Source organism: Petromyzon marinus, chromosome 7 (assembly GCF_048934315.1).
Source record: "Petromyzon marinus isolate PM22_M1 ecotype Great Lakes invasive population chromosome 7, UKy_Petmar_22M1.pri1.0, whole genome shotgun sequence".
In the NCBI taxonomy this organism is placed as follows: domain Eukaryota; kingdom Metazoa; phylum Chordata; class Hyperoartia; order Petromyzontiformes; family Petromyzontidae; genus Petromyzon; species Petromyzon marinus.
Genome location: NC_133673.1, coordinates 3,841,399 through 3,864,417, shown reverse-complemented (window position 1 = coordinate 3,864,417; position 23,019 = coordinate 3,841,399). Strand labels below are relative to the sequence as shown.

The window sequence follows — 23,019 nt, the reverse complement described above, 5'->3', positions numbered from 1 at the left end:
AGAACCCTTATGGAAAAGTTTTGAGACTAATTGGGACTATTTAGATAAATAAATAATAAATACGGAATATGAGAGCGTTGGGCAGGGTTCACCAAATTTAGGAACGCAAAAAATATTTGGAAGATGGCAAAAGCACAACTCTTCGCTTGCTCGTTTGTTTATTGTACTGGGTTACATCTGGCTTGGTGGAAACGTGGCAGGGCCCTCAGCTCACAGTCAGATGGCTACAACTTCAAATCGAACTCAGGGGTCGACTCAGCCCATTATCCCTCTCGGGTCGATAGAATGAATACCGGTTTGAAACTGGTCCCTTCTACATGAATGTGGAACTTACAGTGAAGGCTCTGTATTACCCAGTTCTCATTTGAGCATTGGAATACAATGCCTTTTTATACAAGCTAAGTGTGTACAAAAGACGAAGATGCCCTGCTATGTCCTCTATATTATGAGGGCATGTTCTGTTTGCAAGCACCTATTTAGGGCCATATGGCAAGCCAGATTTGTCTCTACAGAACTTAAGTTGACCAATCATACATATTATTCATATTATCCTGAGTGGAGGCCAAGGCCATTTTCTACGAGCGTAGTCAATGATGGTTAAGCATGAACCCCAGATTAATGTCACAGTTATGCGGTGGACTAAAAACCGCACCACCGTTACCAATAGGCGTATTCCAAACATTGTACACGTACACATGCGTGTGACTGTGCAGGGTGCATGAACACACACACAAACAACTCTAAACACATGTGTACCAAGAGCACATTATGCATACCATTATAGGTCTGTTTATTTTTACAGGATCAGCTTTGGAGAACAAGTAATGGGAAAGTTTTGCATGTTTGCACAGAAGTACAAATCATAATTTCAAAACCCTGAACCCTGCCTCATTCATCATAAGTGACGGTAGACAAACTCCCTTGCCCGCCCACTGCCAACCAATCCTCCAGCCCATTCCACCCCGCCACCCTACCCTTGTCCCGGTCTGCCCTTGTACCCAGGCTCCCTCACTCCCCCATAGCCCCCTGTCCCCTGTGCAGGCTTAAGCCATAATGTTGATGCATTGCAAAGCCTTTTAATGTGACACTCTCAACTGGGGCAAGAATTATAGTAAAAAAATATAAAACATTATAGGCCGTGGCCAAGTATGGTCACTTTTAGTGAGAAGAAAAGCATGAGCACTTTTTGGTAAAGCAAGCATTCATTATACGTAGAAAAATTTAACATTTTCATTGTAAAAAAAATATATATTTGTGATGTTAAGTTATCCTCAGAGAAGCCGCGAATGCTGCAATGCAATGGCGCCTGGTTGCGTGTGTCGGCAAGCCGCCGCCACCGCCGGCTAACCCTCACTAACACGGGCCGTGTGCCTCGCACTGGGATCTCGCCACTATTGATGACCGAGCTGTGCGTTCGGGGGGTGATGCAAGTGCTTAGGTGATTCATGCTAAAAAATTCTGAGCTCATTTAAAAAAAAAGTCTCACACAAGTGCACTTTTGGCCAACGGATGTTTTTTTGGTTTGCTGCCTGGTTGAGTTGAGTTGTTTTGTAAAAGATATGCTAGCGAGCAACCATTAACAATGGCATGGAATGCAAGGCAGTGGTGGAGTCGACACAATGCTTGCACCTCCCCAGTGCTCACCACCGATTCCAGTAACATATTTTTAAAGTTAGGTGATACGGGATAAGTTCAAACCAAGTTCACACAGCATCCCCCATTGGGGTGCCTATGAAAGCATTAAAACCCAGATTGCTAGGATTGTAATTCAGTGCAGTGACTGCCTCATCCACACACGCACACGTAACATATATCTCCTCTTTAACTTGTAGACTGGGGGGACGAGTGCTGTTCGTGAGCAACTATTTAGGTTGGCGTAGCAGCATACAAAGGGGTGGTGGAACAATCGCCATGCCTGACCTTCTTTGTTTTTCTTATTTTGAGATTCACTCTTTGGAGTAGGAACTTTTTTATGGTGGAATTAACACAGGAGAGCCCTAAGACATGTTCAGATTGAACGTGTCAGTTATGCACATGGCCAGGAATCAAAATTAGGATGCTAGAATTGTAGGAGAGTGTGCCAATTACTATACCACCGCTCCCCATAACACAAAAGACAAACAAATATACAGATCCACCGTATAGCCAACGTAATGTTGGGGCAAGTGCTGTTACAGTGAGGGAAAAAAGTATTTGATCCCCTGCTGATTTTGTACGTTTGCGCACTCACAAAGAAATGATCAGTCTATAATTGTAATGGTAGGTTTATTTAAACAGTGAGAGACAGAATAACAAGAAAATCCAGAAAAAACGCATGTCAAAAATGTTATAAATTGATTTGCATTTTAATGAGGGAAATAAGTATTTGACCCCCTCGCAATCAGAAAGATTTCTGGCTCCCAGGTGTATTTTATACAGGTGACGAGCTGAGATTAGGAGCACACTCGTAAAGGGAGTGCTAATCTCAGCTTGTTACCTGTATATAAGACACCTGTCCACAGAAGCAATCAATCAATCAGATTCCAAACTCTCCACCATGGCCAAGACCAAAGAGCTCTCCAAGGATGTCAGGGACAAGATTGTAGACCTACACAAGGCTGGAATGGGCTACAAGACCATTGCCAAGCAGCTTGGTGAGAAGGTGACAACAGTTGGTGTGATTATTCGCAAATGGAAGAAACACAAAAGAACTGTCAATCTCCCTCGGCCTGGGGCTCCATGCAAGATCTCACCTCGTGGAGTTGCAATGATCATGAGAACGGTGAGGAATCAGCCCAGAACTACACGGGAGGATGGGACCATAGTCACCAAGAAAACAATTGGTAACACACTACACTGTGAAGGACTGAAATCCTGCAGCACCCGCAAGGTCCCCCTGCTCAAGAAAGCACATATACATGCCCGTCTGAAGTTTGCCAATGAACATCTGAATGATCAGAGGACAAATGGGTGAAAGTGTTGTGGTCAGATGAGACCAAAATGGAGCTCTTTGGCATCAACTCAACTCGCCGTGTTTGGAGGAGGTGGAATGCTGCCTATGACCCCAAGAACACCATCCCCACCATCAAACATGGAGGTGGAAACATTATGCTTTGGGGGTGATTTTCTGCTAAGGGGATAGGACAACTTCACCGCATCAAAGGGACGATGGACGGGGCCATGTATCGTCAAATCTTGGGTGAGAACCTCCTTCCCTCAGCTAGGGCATTGAAAATGGGTCGTGGATGGGTATTCCAGCATGACAATGACCCAATACACACAGCCAAGGCAACAAAGGAGTGGCTCAAGAAGAAGCACATTAAGGTGGGATGTGGCCTAGCCAGTCTCCAGACCTTAATGCCATAGAAAATCTGTGGAGGGAGCTGAAGGTTCGAGTTGCCAAACGTCACCCTCGAAACCTTAATGGCTTGGAGAAGATCTGCAAAGAGGAGTGGGACAAAATCCATCCTGAGATGTGTGCAAACCTGGTGGCCAACTACAAGAAACGTCTGACCTCTGTGATTGCCAACAAGGGTTTTGCCACCAAGTACTAAGTCATGTTTTGCAGAGGGGTCAAATACTTATTTCCCTCATTAAAATGCCAATCAATTTATAACATTTTTGACATGCGTTTTTTCTGGATGTTTTTGTTCAAATAAACCTACCATTAAAATTATAGACTGATCATTTCTTTGTCAGCGGGCAAACGTACAAAATCAGCAGGGGATCAAATACTTTTTTCCCTCACTGTATTTTCCTTGTAATGTAGCATTACATTACACATGAAAGGTAAATAACCTACATGCTGAGATTACTTTGGGGCATGAGTGTGCGTTAGCCAGCGGTGGGAATCGCACGTTCACAGAGAGGACTTAGTGTCTCGTGAGGTGGCCCGACTGGTGGCCACCGGTGGCTTCCACCAATCGGTGAGGCCACAGCGGGCGCACGTTAACTGGCCCACGAGGGCTGTTACGTGGGTACGCTCAGACTAACCGAATCGGCAGAACGTATTGGGCAATTCTACAACCGCACGTTCACAGAGAGGACTTAGCAGGGGATCAAATACTTTTTTCCCTCACTGTAGTATGCAATATAATAGTCCAGCCATTCCAATGCAGGAGACTCCTGAATAAAAATGCCGTGCGACTCAGTGACGTTTCCTATATTTTAAATATGGAGCATTACTTATAATAATAATAATTACATTTTATATCACGATGTTCATGCAAAACTGCATCTCACAAAGCTGTAAAAATAAACAACCTAACAATCATATATATTCTCCCTCACAAAAAAATATATATTAGTGGAGGAGTGGTGGTTCAGTGGTTAGCGCGCTGCACTGCAAACCCAGCCGTCGATTCCAGGCAATGCTAAAACATCAGTGATGAATGTTACCTGAACCAATCCTAGGCTTCCTCTCTTAACCGTCTTGCACTGCCCAGGGTGGTGAAAGTATGGTCAAATAACCAGCACGATCGATATGGTATGGGAAAGGTTTCATCCACCAGTGCATTGCCAAAGTCTGTAAGTTATCATTCTGCTTTTGAGAGTTTGATATCAATGTGGAGTGACGTTAATTTTGAACGTGTATAATACAATCTGTTTAAAAAAACTGAAAATTAATCGTATCTAAATCTGTACAGAACTTTTAAGACACAGCCTCACAAGTGATTTAGTCGAAGTGGGGTTTAGTTTTAATTAAGTTACTGCAAAATACAACTCACAAAGCAAATATAATATGTAATGCACTCAACAGCATAACTTTCTGAATAAAAGCGTGAATGCAACTGTGTAAATAAACATTGTGAGCTAATGCCCCAATTAGATATGCTAATCAAGTGATGAATGTTCACGCATTAACAAGAATTTTCATAGCAGAGCATCAATCTCATCATCACATCAACGTCTATCGTTTTCTTTTATTGTTTCCATCCGAATGATGCAGTGGCTCGCTACCCAGTCAACGTGCAACGTTGGGACAACATTGGCATTTGCTTGGAACTAATGTACCGTACCAACATTGGTCCAACGTTGGCTGAACGTTCCACGTTTACTGCGTCAGCTGGAAATTTGCAGAGCTCCCAATTAGAAGATGATGAGTTAAAAATCCCAGCTGGAGTCTGACTCAGGCTCCAGTCTGACTCAGGCTCCAGCTAGCACGGTTGGCTACGTGCAGTGCGAATTAAGTTTAATATACATACTTACAGCCCATCACACCTTTACTGTGGTAAAATGAGTAACAGTGTTCAATGTCCGCTATGTATAGTCATGCTGCAGGAATATGCTATATCCGTATCACAATTTCAGGACCATCAGTGAGCACTGGCACACCGCTCACTTGATTTCAGGCAACTTGGACTCGCTCTAATGTAATCTGATGCAAAAATTAAAGGTGGCAAATTCAATTAAAGAAACCAAATTTTAAGTCTTGGTTGTGATTTTTTTCAGTTCTCGCTGACATTGTAGCGCATTCAGGTCCCATGAGCCTCTATCCAGGCTTTTTTCTTCTTAAACAAGCAATGGAAATGCAGTGGCCATTACCTTCAATTATATTTGTAACACTCCTATATGCATACAACTGGATGGAATGAGACATGGGATAACTGGTTTAAACTCACAAACAGCTTTTCCGGTCACTTTGAACCCAGAGACAGCCCGACACAAAGCATGGCATATGTTTACCACGCCTCTGGGAAGTATGGATAGGTGCCTTCGCTTGATTTATTGAGTCTTGGGCATTTTCATTAAATCCAGATCAATAATTTATGCAGTTTGCAATTGATATATGCCGGCTAATTATTATACACAGACCTCTCAAAGAGTCAGGGACTCTGGGGCAAAGCCCTTGACTCACAATCAGAAGGCTGGAGATTAGAGCACCAGTTGCGAGTCAAGTTAACCTATCGTCCATCTGGGGTCGATAAAAGGAGTACAGTAATCTTTAATTTTTCACGAACCTGCGAATCGCATCTGGAACTCTACACGACTGCATCGAGAGAGAAAGTGATGAGATACAGTGATGAGAGATAAAGTGATGAGAGGTAAAAAGATGAGCGACAAAGTGATGAGATAAAGTGATGAGATAGTAATGACATCACAACGATCATCACCATCACTGTCGTCATTATCATCATTGTCGTCATCATCGTTACAGAATCCTTCTTCTGCACAGCATCATCATAATTTAAGATACGTTCATTTATAAACTATTATTTAATTTACTTTATGTTTATTATGACCAATTTCTTGGTGTGTTAATATAATTTATATGCATTTAATAGCTTATTTATGTATTTATTTAAGGTAATTCATTCATAGGCCTGAATGATTATCCGCAAAATGTGCTATTCACAAGCATCTCCGGAACGTATCCCCCGCGGATAACGAGGAAACGCTGCACTACATTGTGAAAAGTCTACAGTGGCTGTCCAGTGGAAAAAAGGTGGCCTCTGCCTTGAGAATCTGGAGTTTACACCACAAAGTCAGGGCCACCAACAGAAAACGAACTCCAAGCAACTTCCAGAGATGTGCAGAATCCTCGCCAATAGTTTGGCGAGCTGCAGTCATATTTAGGTACATGTGCAGCCTTGCGATGACCTCCTCATGCCACTGCTAGAGGGGCCTTTACTCTGGGGAGCTCAAGACAGCCCCGACCGAGGGCATTTTCGCAGACTCTTCCACACTGGCCACATGTCTGGGGAAAGGTGGGAATACTCACACTTCTGCCCGCCACATGCGAGCTGCCAATCGACTAACTGTGGTGCATTCACGTCCACTGCTAGGTGGACACAGGCAGGGGGGGCCAGGGGTGGGGATTTAAGAAACGTTTCCCCCATTATTTGAACTGCCGCGACCTACGGATTGCAAGTCCAATGTGATAACCATTACACCACAGCAGCCCCACTTTAGTGGCATGTTTAACGATATGTAAATCCAAGTAATATTATCCGGCGCACACACGAGATCGCAGGGATGCCAAAGCAGTTCTGTGGCTCGGTTGTCGGCTGTCTGGCTCAAAAAGTGACGACGGAGCGTGTGAAGCAGAGTGCAAGATGGTGCGGGCGTGCATCCGCTTGCCTGCAAGGATGCCCCAGGGCAAGGGTGGCAGCAGCGTGCAGGTCAGGCGCGTGTAGACAGCCGTGCAGGCTGCATGCAGCAGCACATTCGCCAGGTGGTAGCCCCAGGGCTCCAGGCCGCCCAGCGCAAAGTTGAGGCGGAACGAGAGCGTGCAGAGCGGCCGGAACGACTTGTGGCTGCCGCTGTGCGACAGCGGCGTCCCCCAGAAGTCGTCGTAGAACACCCGCGTCCACGGCACGTCAGGGCGCAGGTCCTGGTTGGACGTAATGGCTCGGCTGCCGAACAAGAGGAGAGGACCATTGACGTCACCATCGTTCAAGACTTGACGTTGCATGGCACACAAGTAAAACATGAATAGTATTGCAGAAATCAACCGGTCCGCAGTTTTCGATCGCTGCATCACTGCTGCTGTCAGCTGATCATATTTGCTCAGAATTATTGAGGGTTGCTGAAGACAAGGGGACCCCACAATGCACTTCTTCATGAATCCCGGTGATTTTTGTTTGTAAAAGCACAGAGGCTGTCAGCTTTTTGCACGTTTGTGTCTTGTTTGAAAAATGCCAAAGAGCCAACGATATTAAGGAGCTCAGTTGAACAGAGCACTGTACATTGGAAGCACACACGAAACCAGATCACACGAATCTTCCAAGAGGAGAGGAGATACATTTAGGGTGAAGCGTTGCACACAATATGACGACCATACGGCATACCGTTTCATCACTAATTTGTGAACGCGAACCACCAAAATTAAATGCAACCTTTTCAATTCCCCTGCAAGAGGTAGGAAGAGTCGGCTTTCCATTTGTATTCGTATGTATAGTACACAACACTACTTCTACTTGTGCACCTTAACAACATGATAGTTGTAACCTGTTTGCTTGAAATCACACTCGGACAACAAAGCTGCAGTTAAAACCGACTTGCGTAAGCCATCACAGAGCACGTTGTGCGCTATCGGGCCAGAACGCGGCAAACAAGCGAGTGAATTCATTACTATTCGAAAGTAAGCTGATATTTAACCATACTTCACCACACTGGTTGATGGAGAAGGTACAAGGAGGGGTGGGTGGGTGCCAAGGGCCCACTAATTCAAATATCGCTCGCCGCTGCATGAAACGTGGCCAGGAGTTACATCGGGTTGGTGGGTTCAATGCGTTACCCCAACAACGTGAACATGAATAATAATAATATTGTTTATTTCTCTAATTCAATATTTAATGAGTAGCTTCTTTCATGAGAGCTGAGGGGTAACCATTAGCTGCCTACGTCTAGATAAGATATATTTAGGATTACTGTTTAACACGTAGGCTTTCGCGACCAATTACTGGCGAAACGTCGTACTCAGATTGTAAATGTTGTGGCTTGGCTCTCCAACACACCGGTGTGCTGTACTAGTAACGAATTGGCATGTTTTGTTTACGTGACAAACCTTACTAATTGGCTGTGTCGGGTGGTGGCGGGTTTAATGACACATTTATATTTACGTGATCTAACCCAAAAAAACTGTATTATGTAGGATTACTGTGTTTGGTTTAAATGCTCTAGACAGAGATCTGAGCTGAGACAAGCTGGCAATAATGATTGGGAGAGAAAAATAAACCAAGCCAGCTTGCATAGCAGCCATTTACCCCCTTTGTATGTCTGTATTTCTCTGTCAAGGAATGCCCAAAACCAACATTGTTAAATTGATTTACCAACAGCAAGACAACAATGCCTTGATATGTCTCAGTGCTTTGATGTCAGGATAAAATAATATTTTAAAAAATACTGTATGTTAAAAAAATATCAGGTTATCATGGCGGGCATGAAAATGTGTGAACACGAGCGCTGACAAAGAAACAGACACACACACACACTGAGCAACCCCAATAATTGAGATCCAACAGATTTTCACTTAGAAATAAAATGAACGTGGTGCTTGGAAGTGGAGAACACAACAGCCCACTTTGGGCTGCCAGTGCAAGACGTATATATCCAGCACTGATCTCAAGAGAAATATGTGTGGGCCAAACATCGTTCTTATGCCCTTACCTTGCCAATATTGGTACATAACTCAATGGTGCCTTTGAAACTCGGCGCGGATTGTGTGCCAAAAAACCAAAAGCCATTTTCCAAACGGAGTAATCCAATTCCAGCCTGGTGTACTGCGATCGCAGATTAAATGGGGATGATGTACATAGAACCCTTCTTTGCATTGTGGCCAAGGTTAGTATGCACGTGTATCCTAAGCATCTCAGCACGTTCTAAAGAAAGTTAAAACGATTTAATTTCGAGCATACAATAACAAAAAAAATATAAAACAGGCAGCCTCATTACCATGGCATTAATCACAGGGGATATCTTTTAATTAACTTGCGGCAAATCTCGAGTGCGCAATTGTGCTCAATTCTAAGCCGTGATTCCCTGCAATCGCCGCGACGGGCGATCAAAAAATTGTTTGTGTCGAACAAAGCGAGGCCCACGTGCGTCCAATACAAGTCGACGCCGATTTCAAAGAGACTTGGATTCGCCACAGTGCGGACTGCATTCTATAAATTAGGAACAGTGTTCCAGTGCCAATGCCCCTCATGGGTTTAACACAGACAGCTGGGTTTCACGTTGTTATGGGTGTGTGTTTGTGAAAGTGTTTACCACATATGCACGTGAATGTGATGTGCGTGCGCGCTTGTCTCTAACATGGTGGGAAGCGGTAGTGGAGTGGTTAGCGTGCTGTGCTACGCACCCGGCGACCAGAGTTCAATCCCTGCTCACGGCCAACACCAGTGGCGATTATCTCAATTGGTACTGGGCCTATCCTAGGTTGACTCAGCCTCAAATGAGTACCTAGTGTGTACACATCGCCACTGAGTAGACAAAGGCGGCCAGGTGTGGTCCTTGTGTACCGTGCCGGCCTTCATAGGTGCTGATGAACAGCAACTGCCCCAAACGTCTATTAAGGTTATAAGGGGGATCTTTGTCTTGTGTAGAGCATGGTGCTGTAGTGAACGTACTGCACTACAATTTCGGTCACCTGGCTTTGTCTTGTGTAGAGCATGGTGCTGTAGCGAGCGTACTCCACTACAATCTCGGTCACCTGGCTTTGTCTCGTGTAGAGCATGGTGCTGTAGTGAACGTACTGCACTACAATCTCGGTCACCTGGCTTTGTCTTGTGTAGAGCATGGTGCTGTAGTGAACGTACTGCACTACAATCTCAGTGACCTGGCTTTGTCTTGTGTAGAGCATGGTGCTGTAGTGAACGTACTGCACTACAATCTCGGTCACCTGGCTTTGTCTCGTGTAGAGCATGGTGCTGTAGTGAACGTACTCCACTACAATCGCGGTGACCTGGTTGTAACTCCCATGAACGGTCACGCATATCAGCGGAAAGTCATATGTAAATCTATCCTGGGTCATCCCTAGGTTAACGCAACCTTACGTGACTGAACAATAGCAATGAGGAGACAAGGGTCGTAGTTAGCCACACTACCATCTCACGTGTCATGCCGGCCTGAGTCGGTGCTCGCTCGAACACTCGCTTTCATGGTCTATTGCGCTTCACAGGAGATCTTTCTTTACTTTGTGTATACAGTATGTGCGAGTACATTTTTCCAATTTATCCTTCATTGACTGTTGGCAGATCACATGAGCGAGTGGTTTTAGGAGCCGTGGCACAGTGGTTAGAAAACTGTACAAAACACTATGATGCCATCACATTCCTGGCAGCCTACATTCAATTTCTAGCCATGCACCGATAGCAATTTTTTTAAATCTTATCTTGATCTGTTTCCCCGAGGTCAATTCAGTCCAAAATTAGCAACATGTGCAGTGTGACAATATCAGTACATGGCAGATAAGAGTGGCGAGGCATGGAGCCAGCCACTGCAACCTGTCATGTGCCATGCTAGCCTTTTTTACGGGCAATTGTCCAAGTCAGTCTTGTAAGGATACACAGTGGGACATGTTTGTGCACATCTATATTTTGGGATTCAGTTTAGAGCGCAAACAGCACCTCAAACGGCTCCTCCGAAGGCCCACGTAATCACACGATTAAATTGTGAGTCTTGTGGTCAAGTCGCAAATAGGATTTAACGGATAAAAACGGAACGCGTCCAAGGTGACGTCCGTCGGGGAGATGAAGCGATGCGGTCAACTCGCGCACGGCTGCTACGTGAGAAACGGTGGTGGGCTTGTGGAGATCTTCATCCAGCAGTGGATTTACCATGGTCGATGTTGATGATGAGGAACCAACAGCAGCGTCTTTATCCCACTAAGTCACAGGCAGTGCTTACAAAAAGGTGGTGGGGTGGGGGGGGGCAGCGTGACGTTTCTTGGTGACTGCCAGTGTAAAGGGATGTCCCCCTAGGCAATGCCCCCTTACCCATGGGGCAGGACACCAGGTAAGTTTCACGTAACACGCAAAGGACGTAAGTTTGACTCCCTATGTTGGGGCGCGATGTAAATTGGAATGGATAACAAGTACTACATTTTTGTCATCAATACCAATTGTGTCTTGATTTGAAGCTTTCGTGACTGCAGGAATCCTTACTCTTTGGTTCTTTCGGTAAAGTCACGTGGGTAGAAACATAATAGATCACGACGTTTCGATCACAACACAAGCAACCGTCTGTTGTTGCGACCGAAACATCGCGATATATTATTTTTTGCTGCCTATGTGACTTTACCGAAAGAACCAAAGAGTATGAATACCAATTGTGTTCATGAAAAGGGTAAATTCTAACTTTAAAATGAATATAAATTTAAACTAAATTGTGTATTTTTTTATCCACTAGTTTCTTAACCACTTTGTATTTGCTAATAACATTCATGGCATGTTAAGCATGTAACGAATGTTAAGGCCAATTAAAACCAACGTTCTATCGCATTTCCTAGTCTCCTGACTGTGAAATGCTATTTTACACTTGGTTACTCTAGAATATTTTGTTATTTGGCTTTCACCTGGCTTTAAAAGTAGGTCTACTATTCAGTGTGAACAGTAAAAAGTACAATAAATAATAATTCCAATGCTTTTTTTTTGCAATTAAATTACAGCATTTGACTTTTACTGGCTTTCCTAGCAAGTCCGTTGCAAACTGCAGGGACTTTAATTGGCGGTGCCAAATGCTCTCGTTCCCCCAAGGGGTGGGTGATACCTGTGCACATTCTCACAGCTTCCCCCTATATGTATCTGGTTGTAGCCGTAAGCGAACACACAGAACCCTGTGGTCAGCTTGCCGAAAAAAAACCCTGTGAGTCATTTCTGCAGAGAATATCTAAAAAGCCACACCTGTAAATGTGTCATTAAACACTCACGACAAGAACAATGCGCAAAAAAACAGTGGTGAAAACCAACACTACCACCAGTATGCCAATGTGAAATACTTTTCCCAGAAAGCAACATCATTGAACCTATTTATAGCGTACATAGAGTTATCGCACTTTCCTTTGAAAATAAGATGGTTCCCACCGAGATCCCACCTAGTTTTACATAATGGACATGCATAACATAATTACCATTACAATTTTGCCCTCTAAAACAATGATGACTTAATACATTTCCCATGAATGTTAAAATCCTATCCATCCACTTCTGAGCGAGGGCTATTTCAATATCCGAGTCCTTTATGAAGATAATTCCCTCCACGAACGAAACACTTTACTCTGCATGAACTATGAATATACGATATAAACAACCAAAATGTGAATTAAAAATATTGTCAGTTTCTCATCTCAATACAGTTATGAATCATGACATTATAACTCTAACCAATTAGAAACCCAAGCCCAAGTAATGAGATTTTTTTGTAATGTATTCGAAGGCCATAGTTAATTATAAATGAGATTTCCTTTTTGAGTAATTTATACTATCCAGCACCATGTGTCTGACCATGTAGCATGGACGCTGATATTCCCAAATTCGTCACATTTCATTTTGGTGAAGACATAAAAAAACAAAAGTCACACTGATTTAAAGCTTTTGTGACTGCAGTAATTCATATTCTTAGCACTTTCGGTAAAGTCACGTTATTGTTTTTATTGTTTTATATATATTTTATTATTTTATTGTTTCCCTTCAACGTGACTTTACCGAAACAGCTAAGAATATAAAAAGCCACACTCTTGAAAATGCTTATTTGTCCGAAAATTCCTTGAAATTGTGCAGTCGCGTGTTGTGTTCCAAAACACACACAGTCTGCTCAAAAGTTTGAGTAGGGACTGTTTAAATCCCCCTGTCAATTTACTGCTATACCAGTTACTTGACCATTCTTCACCTTGCTGGTCAGTTGATCAAGCGGTCACCCACGACCGGTTCCCATTTCACCGATGTTAGCCATGCGCCAGAATCAATATCAGGTCAGCGTGTTAACCGCTGTGTCACTACTCCCCTGATTGGTTTAAGACCTTCAAAAATATCTATGAGCTATCGTTGGCCACAAATTTAAATTTCGGTGCGTGCCGATGATCCACCAATCTGGTCAGATCTCGGAAGCTCGGCAGTTTAGAGCCTGGAAGGTGCAAGAATGGGCGACCACCATGCATATAACAGGTGCATTGTGGGCTGCCGTGGGCCCACAGTGGCAGTAGAGGGCAGTGCAGCAAAATACATTTCCTATACTCTTTGGTTCTATTCGGTAAAGTCACGTAGGTAAAAAATAAAATAACAAAAATCACGACTAAATTTTGATTTAAAGCTTTCGTGACTGCAGTAATTCATATTCTTAGTTTTTTCGGTAAAGTCACGTTGAAGAGAAACAACAAAATAATAAAATATATATTGTTTATATATATTTTATTATTTTGTTGTTTCTCTTCAACGTGACTTTGTCGAAAAAACTAAGAATATAAAAATCACGACGTTTCGGCCACAACACAAGTGGCCTTCATCAGGTGAAGGGACCGGACTGTCCAGAGGACAGCGTTGGAGTGAAGACAGCCAAGCCCAGGTCGCGTCCCCCCTCCCCATGGGTTTCCACAAGAGCTGTAACACGTTCAGTTCACGTTACTGAATTACAGTACAGGTACTGACCAATCAAACGAAGTGTCCCTTGCCAAAGTATTTTGTTTGCTTGCATTTCCAGCAAACAGCTCGTGACCACAAACGGAGATGACCACTGCCTTGCGTTTGTTTGATCTGCCGGGGGTTGCGCCTGCCTGTCCCACACGCAACACACGCACCCATCCAACTCTTGGCTCGGACCCGAGAGTCCTGGGGGGGGGGGGGGGGTGTTGGGATTCTCCAGACGTCTGCGAAGCTACCCCGCGCCACGTGTTCTCAAGAGCGGCGCGTCCCGCGGGAGCGCAGCAGCAGAAAGCTCAAAGCAACAGCGGACGATCGGCTACAGCTGCTTTCAGAGCAGGGGTGGGGGGGGTCACAGGGCAAAGGGATGTTTTGGCGAGTGTTAGGAGAGAGGGGGGTTGGTGGAGCGAGCGAGCGAGCAAGCCTCTCGGTCCTTGGTTCTGAGACATGGGGGGGGGGTCAGCGTGCGTGCAGCCACCCCCAATGGCACGCATCTCACGTCGGGATTAAACGGACGAGTTGGCTAAACACAGCAGCGACTCTTCCCCCCCCCGCCCGCCCGCCAGCCCCAACTCCCCCACCTAATCTCGCTTAATCATGTTAGCCGGCGTACAAAGGACTCCCATATGGCCCGTGGCGCACAATGCAAGCAAATATATTTGTTCAAAAGCGAGATTCATTCGTTGATGTCCAATAAAAAATTAGGCAGACAAAAAGGAACGTATTCAATTAACTATCGTAACCAGCAAGTGTGCAAGACTTGGATATGCGTCTCTTGGAACAGGAAGGATTTCTGACTGGAGTGTCTTTGAGTATTGTGCGAAGCATAAAACATTTTTTTTTAATACAGCTAATGCTGCTTTTACTGCAGTGAAGAGGAACCCATTACTCAATGTAGAGGGCAAACAATCCGTTAGGCAACAGACATTCATCCAATAATATGACAAGCATACGGACAGTTGAGTCTATTTTTGACACAGGTAAAACCCGTTGGGAATTAAATGTTCATTTTCGAAGGGAGACCTGGTTAATACAGGCTTTCTGAAGCTTAAGATTGGTGATTTCCAACATACAAACATTCGCATTGCGCATCACGTGTAAGCTGGCACTGCTGCAAACGGGATATTTATAGGCACTGTTTACACTTGAGGAAATGTCGCTCCTCAAGTGTTAAGTTACGGAGGTAATTGATGCCCTTGCTGAGTAAGGGACATCAGGTGGACACCCTCTCATGCGTGAGGTGGTTGATGACCTCGCCGCCGATCCATCGCCCCCTGGGTTTCCTTTTGCATTTCCACACCGCTATTTACCCTCATGCACCACGTTGACCCATGCGTGCATTGTAGAGAGCTCCGCGAACATTGACTTGTGTTACATCGAGGAACGGATTTTCTCATTTGGTTTCCTGACTGATTGATTACCGTACTGCTTGTAAGACGCCCCATGAAAATCCATCTGTTCGCTCGCACGTTTTTTTACTTTCACCATTTACGCACTCGCGTGACCCGTAACCGGGAGGTCATCCTTTTGCCGTGAATGAATGGACTTCTATCGACCGCTGCATTGGTTGACTTGCCATCATGCGCTAATTGATGAATGCCAATTTAATTCATTAGCTCGTGCTGATGCGCTTGCATTGTACGCCACTGAATGAACTTACACTTGCGACAGCGATGGGTCGATCTGTATTGTGTGTGCATTGATGAATGTTGCCAAAACTAAGGAATTAATGATATACAGTAGCTCAATTGAATGGCAGTGGTTAGTTATATCAAACACCTGCAGTGGATATTGCCCTTACTTTATACTGATCTAGACCACGGATTACAGAAAAAATGTCAGGTAAGGAGTTTTGTGAAACCAGCCACAACCTTCCAATCATGAGTTACTATCCCAACTTTGAGGTCGCTAGTTCTAATCCTAGGCGGGGTTGTCCTGTAGTGAAACTTATCGATGCTTGCCAAGTTAATGTAGAGTTTTCATGACTGAATTTTTGGCCACGAACACGGATAAGTGCAGTTCAACATTCATGTCAGCATTAGGACTACGACTACGATGTTTTTGACAGGGGTATTGCAATAATACACAGACCGTGTGATGGATATTACAAATACCATTCCTTTGGCATTCTTGAGGGAGGATTTAGAGAAAATGCATTTAATTAATGTTTATAGTTAGTTCATGAGGCATTTCAATAATGCATTGACTTTCGTTTTGGAGCTAATTTTCAAGTCAGAATTCAAAGGGGTATCATTTACCATGATTGGTCTTGAGGGTGTCTGTGCATGTCGATCAATCTGAGTGCAGACTCCTCTGCAATCATATAAGAACCCCACACAGTGAAGTACCACACGCCTGAGAGACACCATTGATGGAGATATTTTGCATACAATAAGCGTCAGATGAATGTCGTCTCCCGTTTCTAATCTCTGTCACAGCAGTATGTCACGTGCATATTGAGCACATCTGGTCGGTCTGCATTAAGCCGGTATGTAAAATGAGTTGCTTGCTAAGAAAATGGGGTGATTTTGGCCCTTGCATGGATGAAAATAAGGTTTTGTACACATTAAAAACGTGTTTCCCTGTTCCATGTCACCGCTTTCCGATCATTTAATTAATTTTAACAAACATCACTTTAGGGCCACAGACCGTGATGCAGAGAGAGTGTTTTTGGGGTCGGCACCGTGTGCCACGTTACTTCCCCTGCTCACTACCCATGAGCCTCACTGTTTTCTCTGCGTCTCGGTGGTGTTGATACCTTTCAGTGCTACATTTGCTACAATAAGGCGGCAAATGCACCCACCGTCATCTCCAAAAGAGGGCTCTTATAATTCACACGCACCCACGGGCGTGGGATTAGCAAGGGAGCAACGGTGTCCCAGCAGCAACAGGGGGCATTTCTCAGCAAGCTGCACATTCTGATGCTACATAGAGAGCTGTGCTGTAGTTCAAACTATCAAGTGGCAAGCCTAGTGCAGCTTTTTTTTTCCCACCCTGAACTGAAATAAACTTTTTCACGGTGATGCTCAACACTGCATGGCACAACCTTGCATTGTATTTTTTTGTTTATTCCAATAATGGAGTCCAATGAGTGTTGAATCCACAGGTGCATTTTCACTGTTAAGGATAGATTGTTGTTGATTTCATATTAAGTAGATTATGATTGTCACGTGCCCAACGTAAGCCAGTGTCACAGTAGATATGAAGTGGAGCCACACATCTACTATCTATTTAAAGTCGGCACTTGACACGAGACTATGGGTTCGCCAATATCATGTTCATCACATCGTGCCAAATACGTTTTCAATTGCATCGACATAATGAAGAACAAGGCCAGGTTCAGGTACCAGTGGCCAGGTATTAAATCTCGGTCAGTTGGATCCGTGAGCAATGTGCTAACCGCACTACACTACCAGTACATGCATACACACGTGCACGTCTATAAAGATTAAAAAACCAACATGTCAGAGCTTAGAGTGGTAAAAACCACTGCCGTCTGTCCCGTGTCTACGGTTCTGGTGTTTTTAAAACACTGGGCATGATTGATGGCATCTATGCCTTACACGAACGTTTATTTTGAAAAATTAAATAAATAAATAAACACAAACACCGTTCAAATAAATAAATATGCAGCCAAATGCGACCAACGCTTGAAAATAAATTAATAAATACAAACTGCCACTTTTTCAAATGCTTCTTGCCGTTGGTTTTTTCACACCTGATGATGACTGTTTGTGTTACAGACGAAACGTCGTGAGAATTTCATTGTTTTATATATATTTTATTATTTTATTGTTTCCCTTCAACGTGACTTTACCGAAAGAACCAAGAATATGAATCACTGCAGTCACGAAAGCTTTAAATCCAAATATTTTCATACTATCAGCGCTGCCGATGCGCCGTGCACACGATGCCGTATGGGAAAGCACAATAGTCTTCACATACAATATCACGCGAACAATTTACGGTGAAACTCATGCACGCCTCATTTGTTTTTCATCATCTGGGATTTTAAGGGGCCTTCGGTGCACGCGGCTAATGGAATCGAGTCCGCGTTTGTTTTGTTTTTTTTTATTAACAGGCAGTTCCTTGACATTTCTGGAGACGTTACGCGCACGCAGCAGAAGTGCCGCTGTCCGGGCACCACAGCGGCGAAAGCGAAATAAAAAGCAAACGCCGTGATGGCGTGAAATGTCGTGAGAACGTGGCCCCCACAGCCAAGGTAATTGCAGCTTAATCTGCTTTAATTTAACAAGTGGGCTATCGCTTGGAATTGCTTTTTCAACCAACTGGTTTTGCTCTACCCACACGACAGCCATCAAAATGCCGTTACCATGTACATTACAGGACGTCAAATGTGACACATTTTGGGAATTTAGAAAATGAACACTCTGCTGGATTAAGCTGACATGGAATAATTATCATAACATTATTCTATAGTAGAGAACATCATGTGAAACAAATATTGTATATTAATACAAAAATGTCATGAAAGGTCAAAGTGTCTTCCGATTCAAATGCTAATGGGGTGATTTTCATCTCCGCCGTTGGCACTGAACAAGTGGCAGGAACTTCATGAAGACCAATCAATGTCTCCACAGGACAACCACTGTTGATTCCCTGCAAATAAGTACCCATTCTATCAACGATATGATGTGGCAGGCCGAGTCAGCCTTCGAACAAACGCGATTCCAAATGGAAATTGAGTGCTGTATCCACTGCCCCACGAGGAAGAAACGGAGTTTAAAAAAGAATAATCGGAAAATGCGACGTTCAAATCTTAACTTGAAAGTAATATTATTTCACAAATATTTAATGTTTTGTAAGTCAGAGCAGGCAAACGTATGGCTTCCCAGATACCCTCGGAATTTTTACGCGCAGTGTAGTTTTGGCGTGGCATTCTATTTCACGAGCATTTAAATTTGGCGAAATGTTGCTCTTGGTGAGGACCGTGAGCCGGCCCATGGAATGCTTTGAAGAGGTTTCCCCAATGCGGCGGTGCAAATGAAAAGTCGGCGCTTCCCGCAGGTATCAAAACAATTAAATCGCACCCTTCGCTTCGACTAAAGATCAGGGGCAGGAATGTGCCCTGCGGGGCTGTCTTAAAGAAGAGGAGGGAGCCCACGAGCCTGGAGAGTGGCCAGACCGCACTTATTGTGAAAACACTCGCACAAGAGGGCCGAGATTTTTCGCTGCATGAGGATGGGATGCTTTGCTTAGGAGATTCGCTGGAATGCAGCACAACAGCAGCAGCACCAGAGACAGCTTTCTTAGAGCCTCGCCTCAACAGTGTTAGACCAGAGGACGCCAAAAGGCAAACAGCAATGCACTATCAGGACATTGAGAGCTCGGGGTGAGCAGCTACATCATGGGACCTCCCTTGCCAGTATCCAACTATAAGAATAGGTTTCACCCTTTGTGGCAATAAAACAGGTGTTAAGATGCTGTTCGCCTTTTGGCGTCCTCTGGTCTAGCACTGTTGAGACAAGGCTCTAAAGAAAGCTGTCTCTGGTGTGGACCAATCAGTTTTCAAAGACAATGTATATACTATCAGAGCATGTTTGTTTTTGTTTGCATATTCACCACAAGTATATGTGGTTAATGCAGACATGATTCCTTGAAAAAGGTTTCAGTTTGGTGTTTTGACATCTTAACACAACTGTTTTATTGCCAGAAAGGGTAAAACCTACTCTTATATTTGGATACTGGCAAGAGAGGTCCCATGACAGAGTTGAGTATCTCACCCGATGGCCAATGGCATGGCCTTGGTCTGACCAATCGGCGGCGTCCATAACTGACGGCCTTTCTGCAGGGGTACAGTGAGGGAAAAAAGTATTTGATCCCCTGCTGATTTTGTACGTTTGCCCACTGACAAAGAAATTATCAGTCTATAATTTTAATGGTAAGTTTATTTGAACAGTGAGAGACATAATAACAACAACAACAAAAATCCAGAAAAACGCATGTCAAAAATGTTATAAATTGATTTGCATTTTAATGAGGGAAATAAGTATTTGACCCTTCTGCAAAAAATGACTTAGTACTTGGTGGCAAAACCCGTGTTGGCAATCACAGAGGTCAGACGTTTCTTGTAGTTGGCCACCAGGTTTGCACACATCTCAGGAGGGATTTTGTCCCACTCCTCCTTGCAGATCTCCAAGTCATTAAGGTTTCGAGGCTGACGTTTGGCAACTCGAACCTTCAGCTCCCTCCACAGATTTTCTATGGGATTAAGGTCTGGAGACTGGCTAGGCCACTCCAGGACCTTAATGTGCTTCTTCTTGAGCCACTCCTTTTTTGCCTTGGCCATGTGTTTTGGGTCATTGTCATGCTGGAATACCCATCCACGACCCATTTTCAATGCCCTGGCTGAGGGAAGGAGGTTCTCACCCAAGATTTGACGGTACATGGCCCCGTCCATCGTCCCTTTGATGCGGTGAAATTGTCCTGTCCCCTTAGCAGAAAAACACCCTCAAAGCATAATGTTTCCACCTTAATGTTTGACCGTGGGGATGGTGTTCTTGGGGTCATAGGCAGCATTCCTCCTCCTCCAAACACGGCGAGTTGAGTTGATGCCAAAGAGCTCCATTTTCGTCTCATCTGACCACAACACTTTCACCCAGTTGTCCTCTGGATCATTCAGATGTTCATTTAGCAAACTTCAGAGGGGCATGTATGTGTGCTTTCTTGAACAGGGGGACCTTGTGGGCACTGCAGAATTTCAGTCCTTCACGGCATAATGTGTTACCAATTGTTTTCTTGGTGAGTATGGTCCGAGCTGCCTTGAGATCATTGACAAGATCCTCCCGTGTAGTTCTGGGCTGATTCCTCACCGTTCTCATGATCATTGAAACTCCACGAGGTGAGATCTTGCATGGAGCCCCAGGCTGAGGAAGATTGACAGTTGTTTTGTGTTTCTTCCATTTGCGAATAATCGCACCAACTGTTGTGACCTTCTCACCAAGCTGCTTGGCAATGGTCTTGTAGCCCATTCCAGCCTTGTGTAGGTCTACAATCTTGTCCCTGGCATCCTTGGAGAGTTCTTTGGTCTTGGCCATGGTGGAGAGTTTGAAATCTGATTGATTGATTGCTTCTGTGGACAGGTGTCTTTTATACAGGTAACACGCTAAGATTAGGATCACTCCCTTTAAGAGTGTGCTCCTAATCTCAGCACCTGGGAGCCAGACATCTTTCTGATTGAGAGGGGGTCAAATACTTATTTCCCTCATTAAAATGCCAATAAATTTATAAAAAATTTGACATGCGTTGTTCTGGATTGTGTTATTCTGTCTCTCACTGTTCAAATGAACCTACCATTAAAATTATAGACTGATCATTTCTTTGTCAGTGGGCAAACGTACAAAATCATCAGGGGATCAAATACTTTTTTCCCCTCACTGTATGTGCTTGATAAAGGTGCCCCGGAAAATCTGCTCACTGACCAGGGTAAAAAAAAATCCTCCAAGCTACTGAAGGAGGTGTCTGACTCCCTGGGCACTAAAAAGATTCGGACTTCCCTCTACCACCCACAAACGGACGGAATGGTTGAGCGATTGCACCCGGACCTTGACATCCATGTTGTGTCAGCAGGTAAATGCGGCTCAGTCCAATTGGGACTTGCACATTCCAGATGTCCTTGCCGCCTATAGGCTGGCCCCCCACGCCTCGACGGGGTTTTCGCCCTTTTATTTAATGTATAGTAGGGAACCCCACGCTGGAACAACTGGGCGTGTGTCCACCGGGCAAGGCATCCACTGTGCCGGCTCCCATGCAGGTGACCCTCGACCGGCTGAGCGAGGCTCGAGAGGCCGCCATAAATAACTCGGGCCGAGCGTCAGGCGGCCAACGAACGGCTGCGAGGTACACAACCGCCACGTGACCCATGGGCGGGTAGGAGACAGGGCATGGCTTCATTGCCCTCAGGTGCCCGTGGGCACGTCGCCCAAGCTGCATCGCCCGTGGCAACGTCCCGTGGACGTTCGACGACCCCAGCGTGTTCGCATTCAGGTCGGGCGACGTCGTTGGTTCCTGCACCCGTCACGCCTCAAAAGATTTGTACCGCCACGTCTCGATGCGCCATCTCCCATCCTGAAACGGCCTGTGTTGCATGCGTCCGACGAACTGGTCACACCGCCCCAAGCGGATGCGCGTCGGCAGTATCGTCCTCTTCCGCCCACAGGATCGCGACGGCTGACGCCCCAGGACAAGCCAACCGGGCCACCGCCCGAGTCCGGGCCGGGGGACCCGCCACGAGCACGTCGCTCGCCATTGAAAGGACATGTGCGCAGGAACGGTCCGGCCACGGGAACCCGCTCTCGTTCAACCCGAGAGTTACGACAGTTACGCTCCCACGTGACCCGCCGTCGGTACACCATTCGTCATGGAAGGGACATCGCTCCTCGTCCAGTTCTTCTTCTCCTCCGCCCGTGCTGGATGTGGTTCGCGGCGACGGGCCGGCTGCAGGAACCCGTTCCCGGAGAATTACGTTCCGTTGAGGAATGTGAGATCGACGGCGCCACGGACCGCTGCGTTGTTCTATCCGCGGCGGAACAGACTGCAGTTTTACACTCCCACAAATTGTTATTATTGTTGTTTTTTTTCCTCTTCTCATGGTTCGTGTTGTTACCTGTGTCACGGATTCGCGCGTTACTTGTGTTGTATATTAGGTCAGCCGGGACGGCTGGGTTTTTCATCACGGCGGAGGGTAATGTAGTGGCGTAACGCGCAGGGTTTGCAAACAGCGGGTGCATTTGAGGGCGAGCAGGTGCAAGCATCAAGACATGGAGTAGCCACCAGAGAGGCGCCAGCAATTAGGGGGAGAAGCAGTAATTAAGCGGGTGCATTTGGGGGCAGGCAGGTGCGAGCATGGGAACACGGGGTAGATGCCGGAGAGGGGGGAGATGGAGATGATGAGAGAGAGAGCATATGCAGGAGGCGCCGCTGAGGCACCAGCTTAATAGCGGGT

At 45.1% G+C, this 23,019-nt stretch overlaps 1 protein-coding gene across 1 annotated transcript in view; it reads right to left on the bottom strand.

Moving 5' to 3' along the window:
* The window catches only part of TMTC2 (transmembrane O-mannosyltransferase targeting cadherins 2), a 322,742-nt gene that overhangs the window by 153,995 nt on the left and 145,728 nt on the right, over positions 1-23,019 (bottom strand). Inside the window, exon 2 of the mRNA XM_032948785.2 lies at positions 7,060-7,334. Coding sequence (XP_032804676.2) covers positions 7,060-7,334 — 275 coding nt within the window. The remainder of the gene's footprint in view (positions 1-7,059; positions 7,335-23,019) is intronic.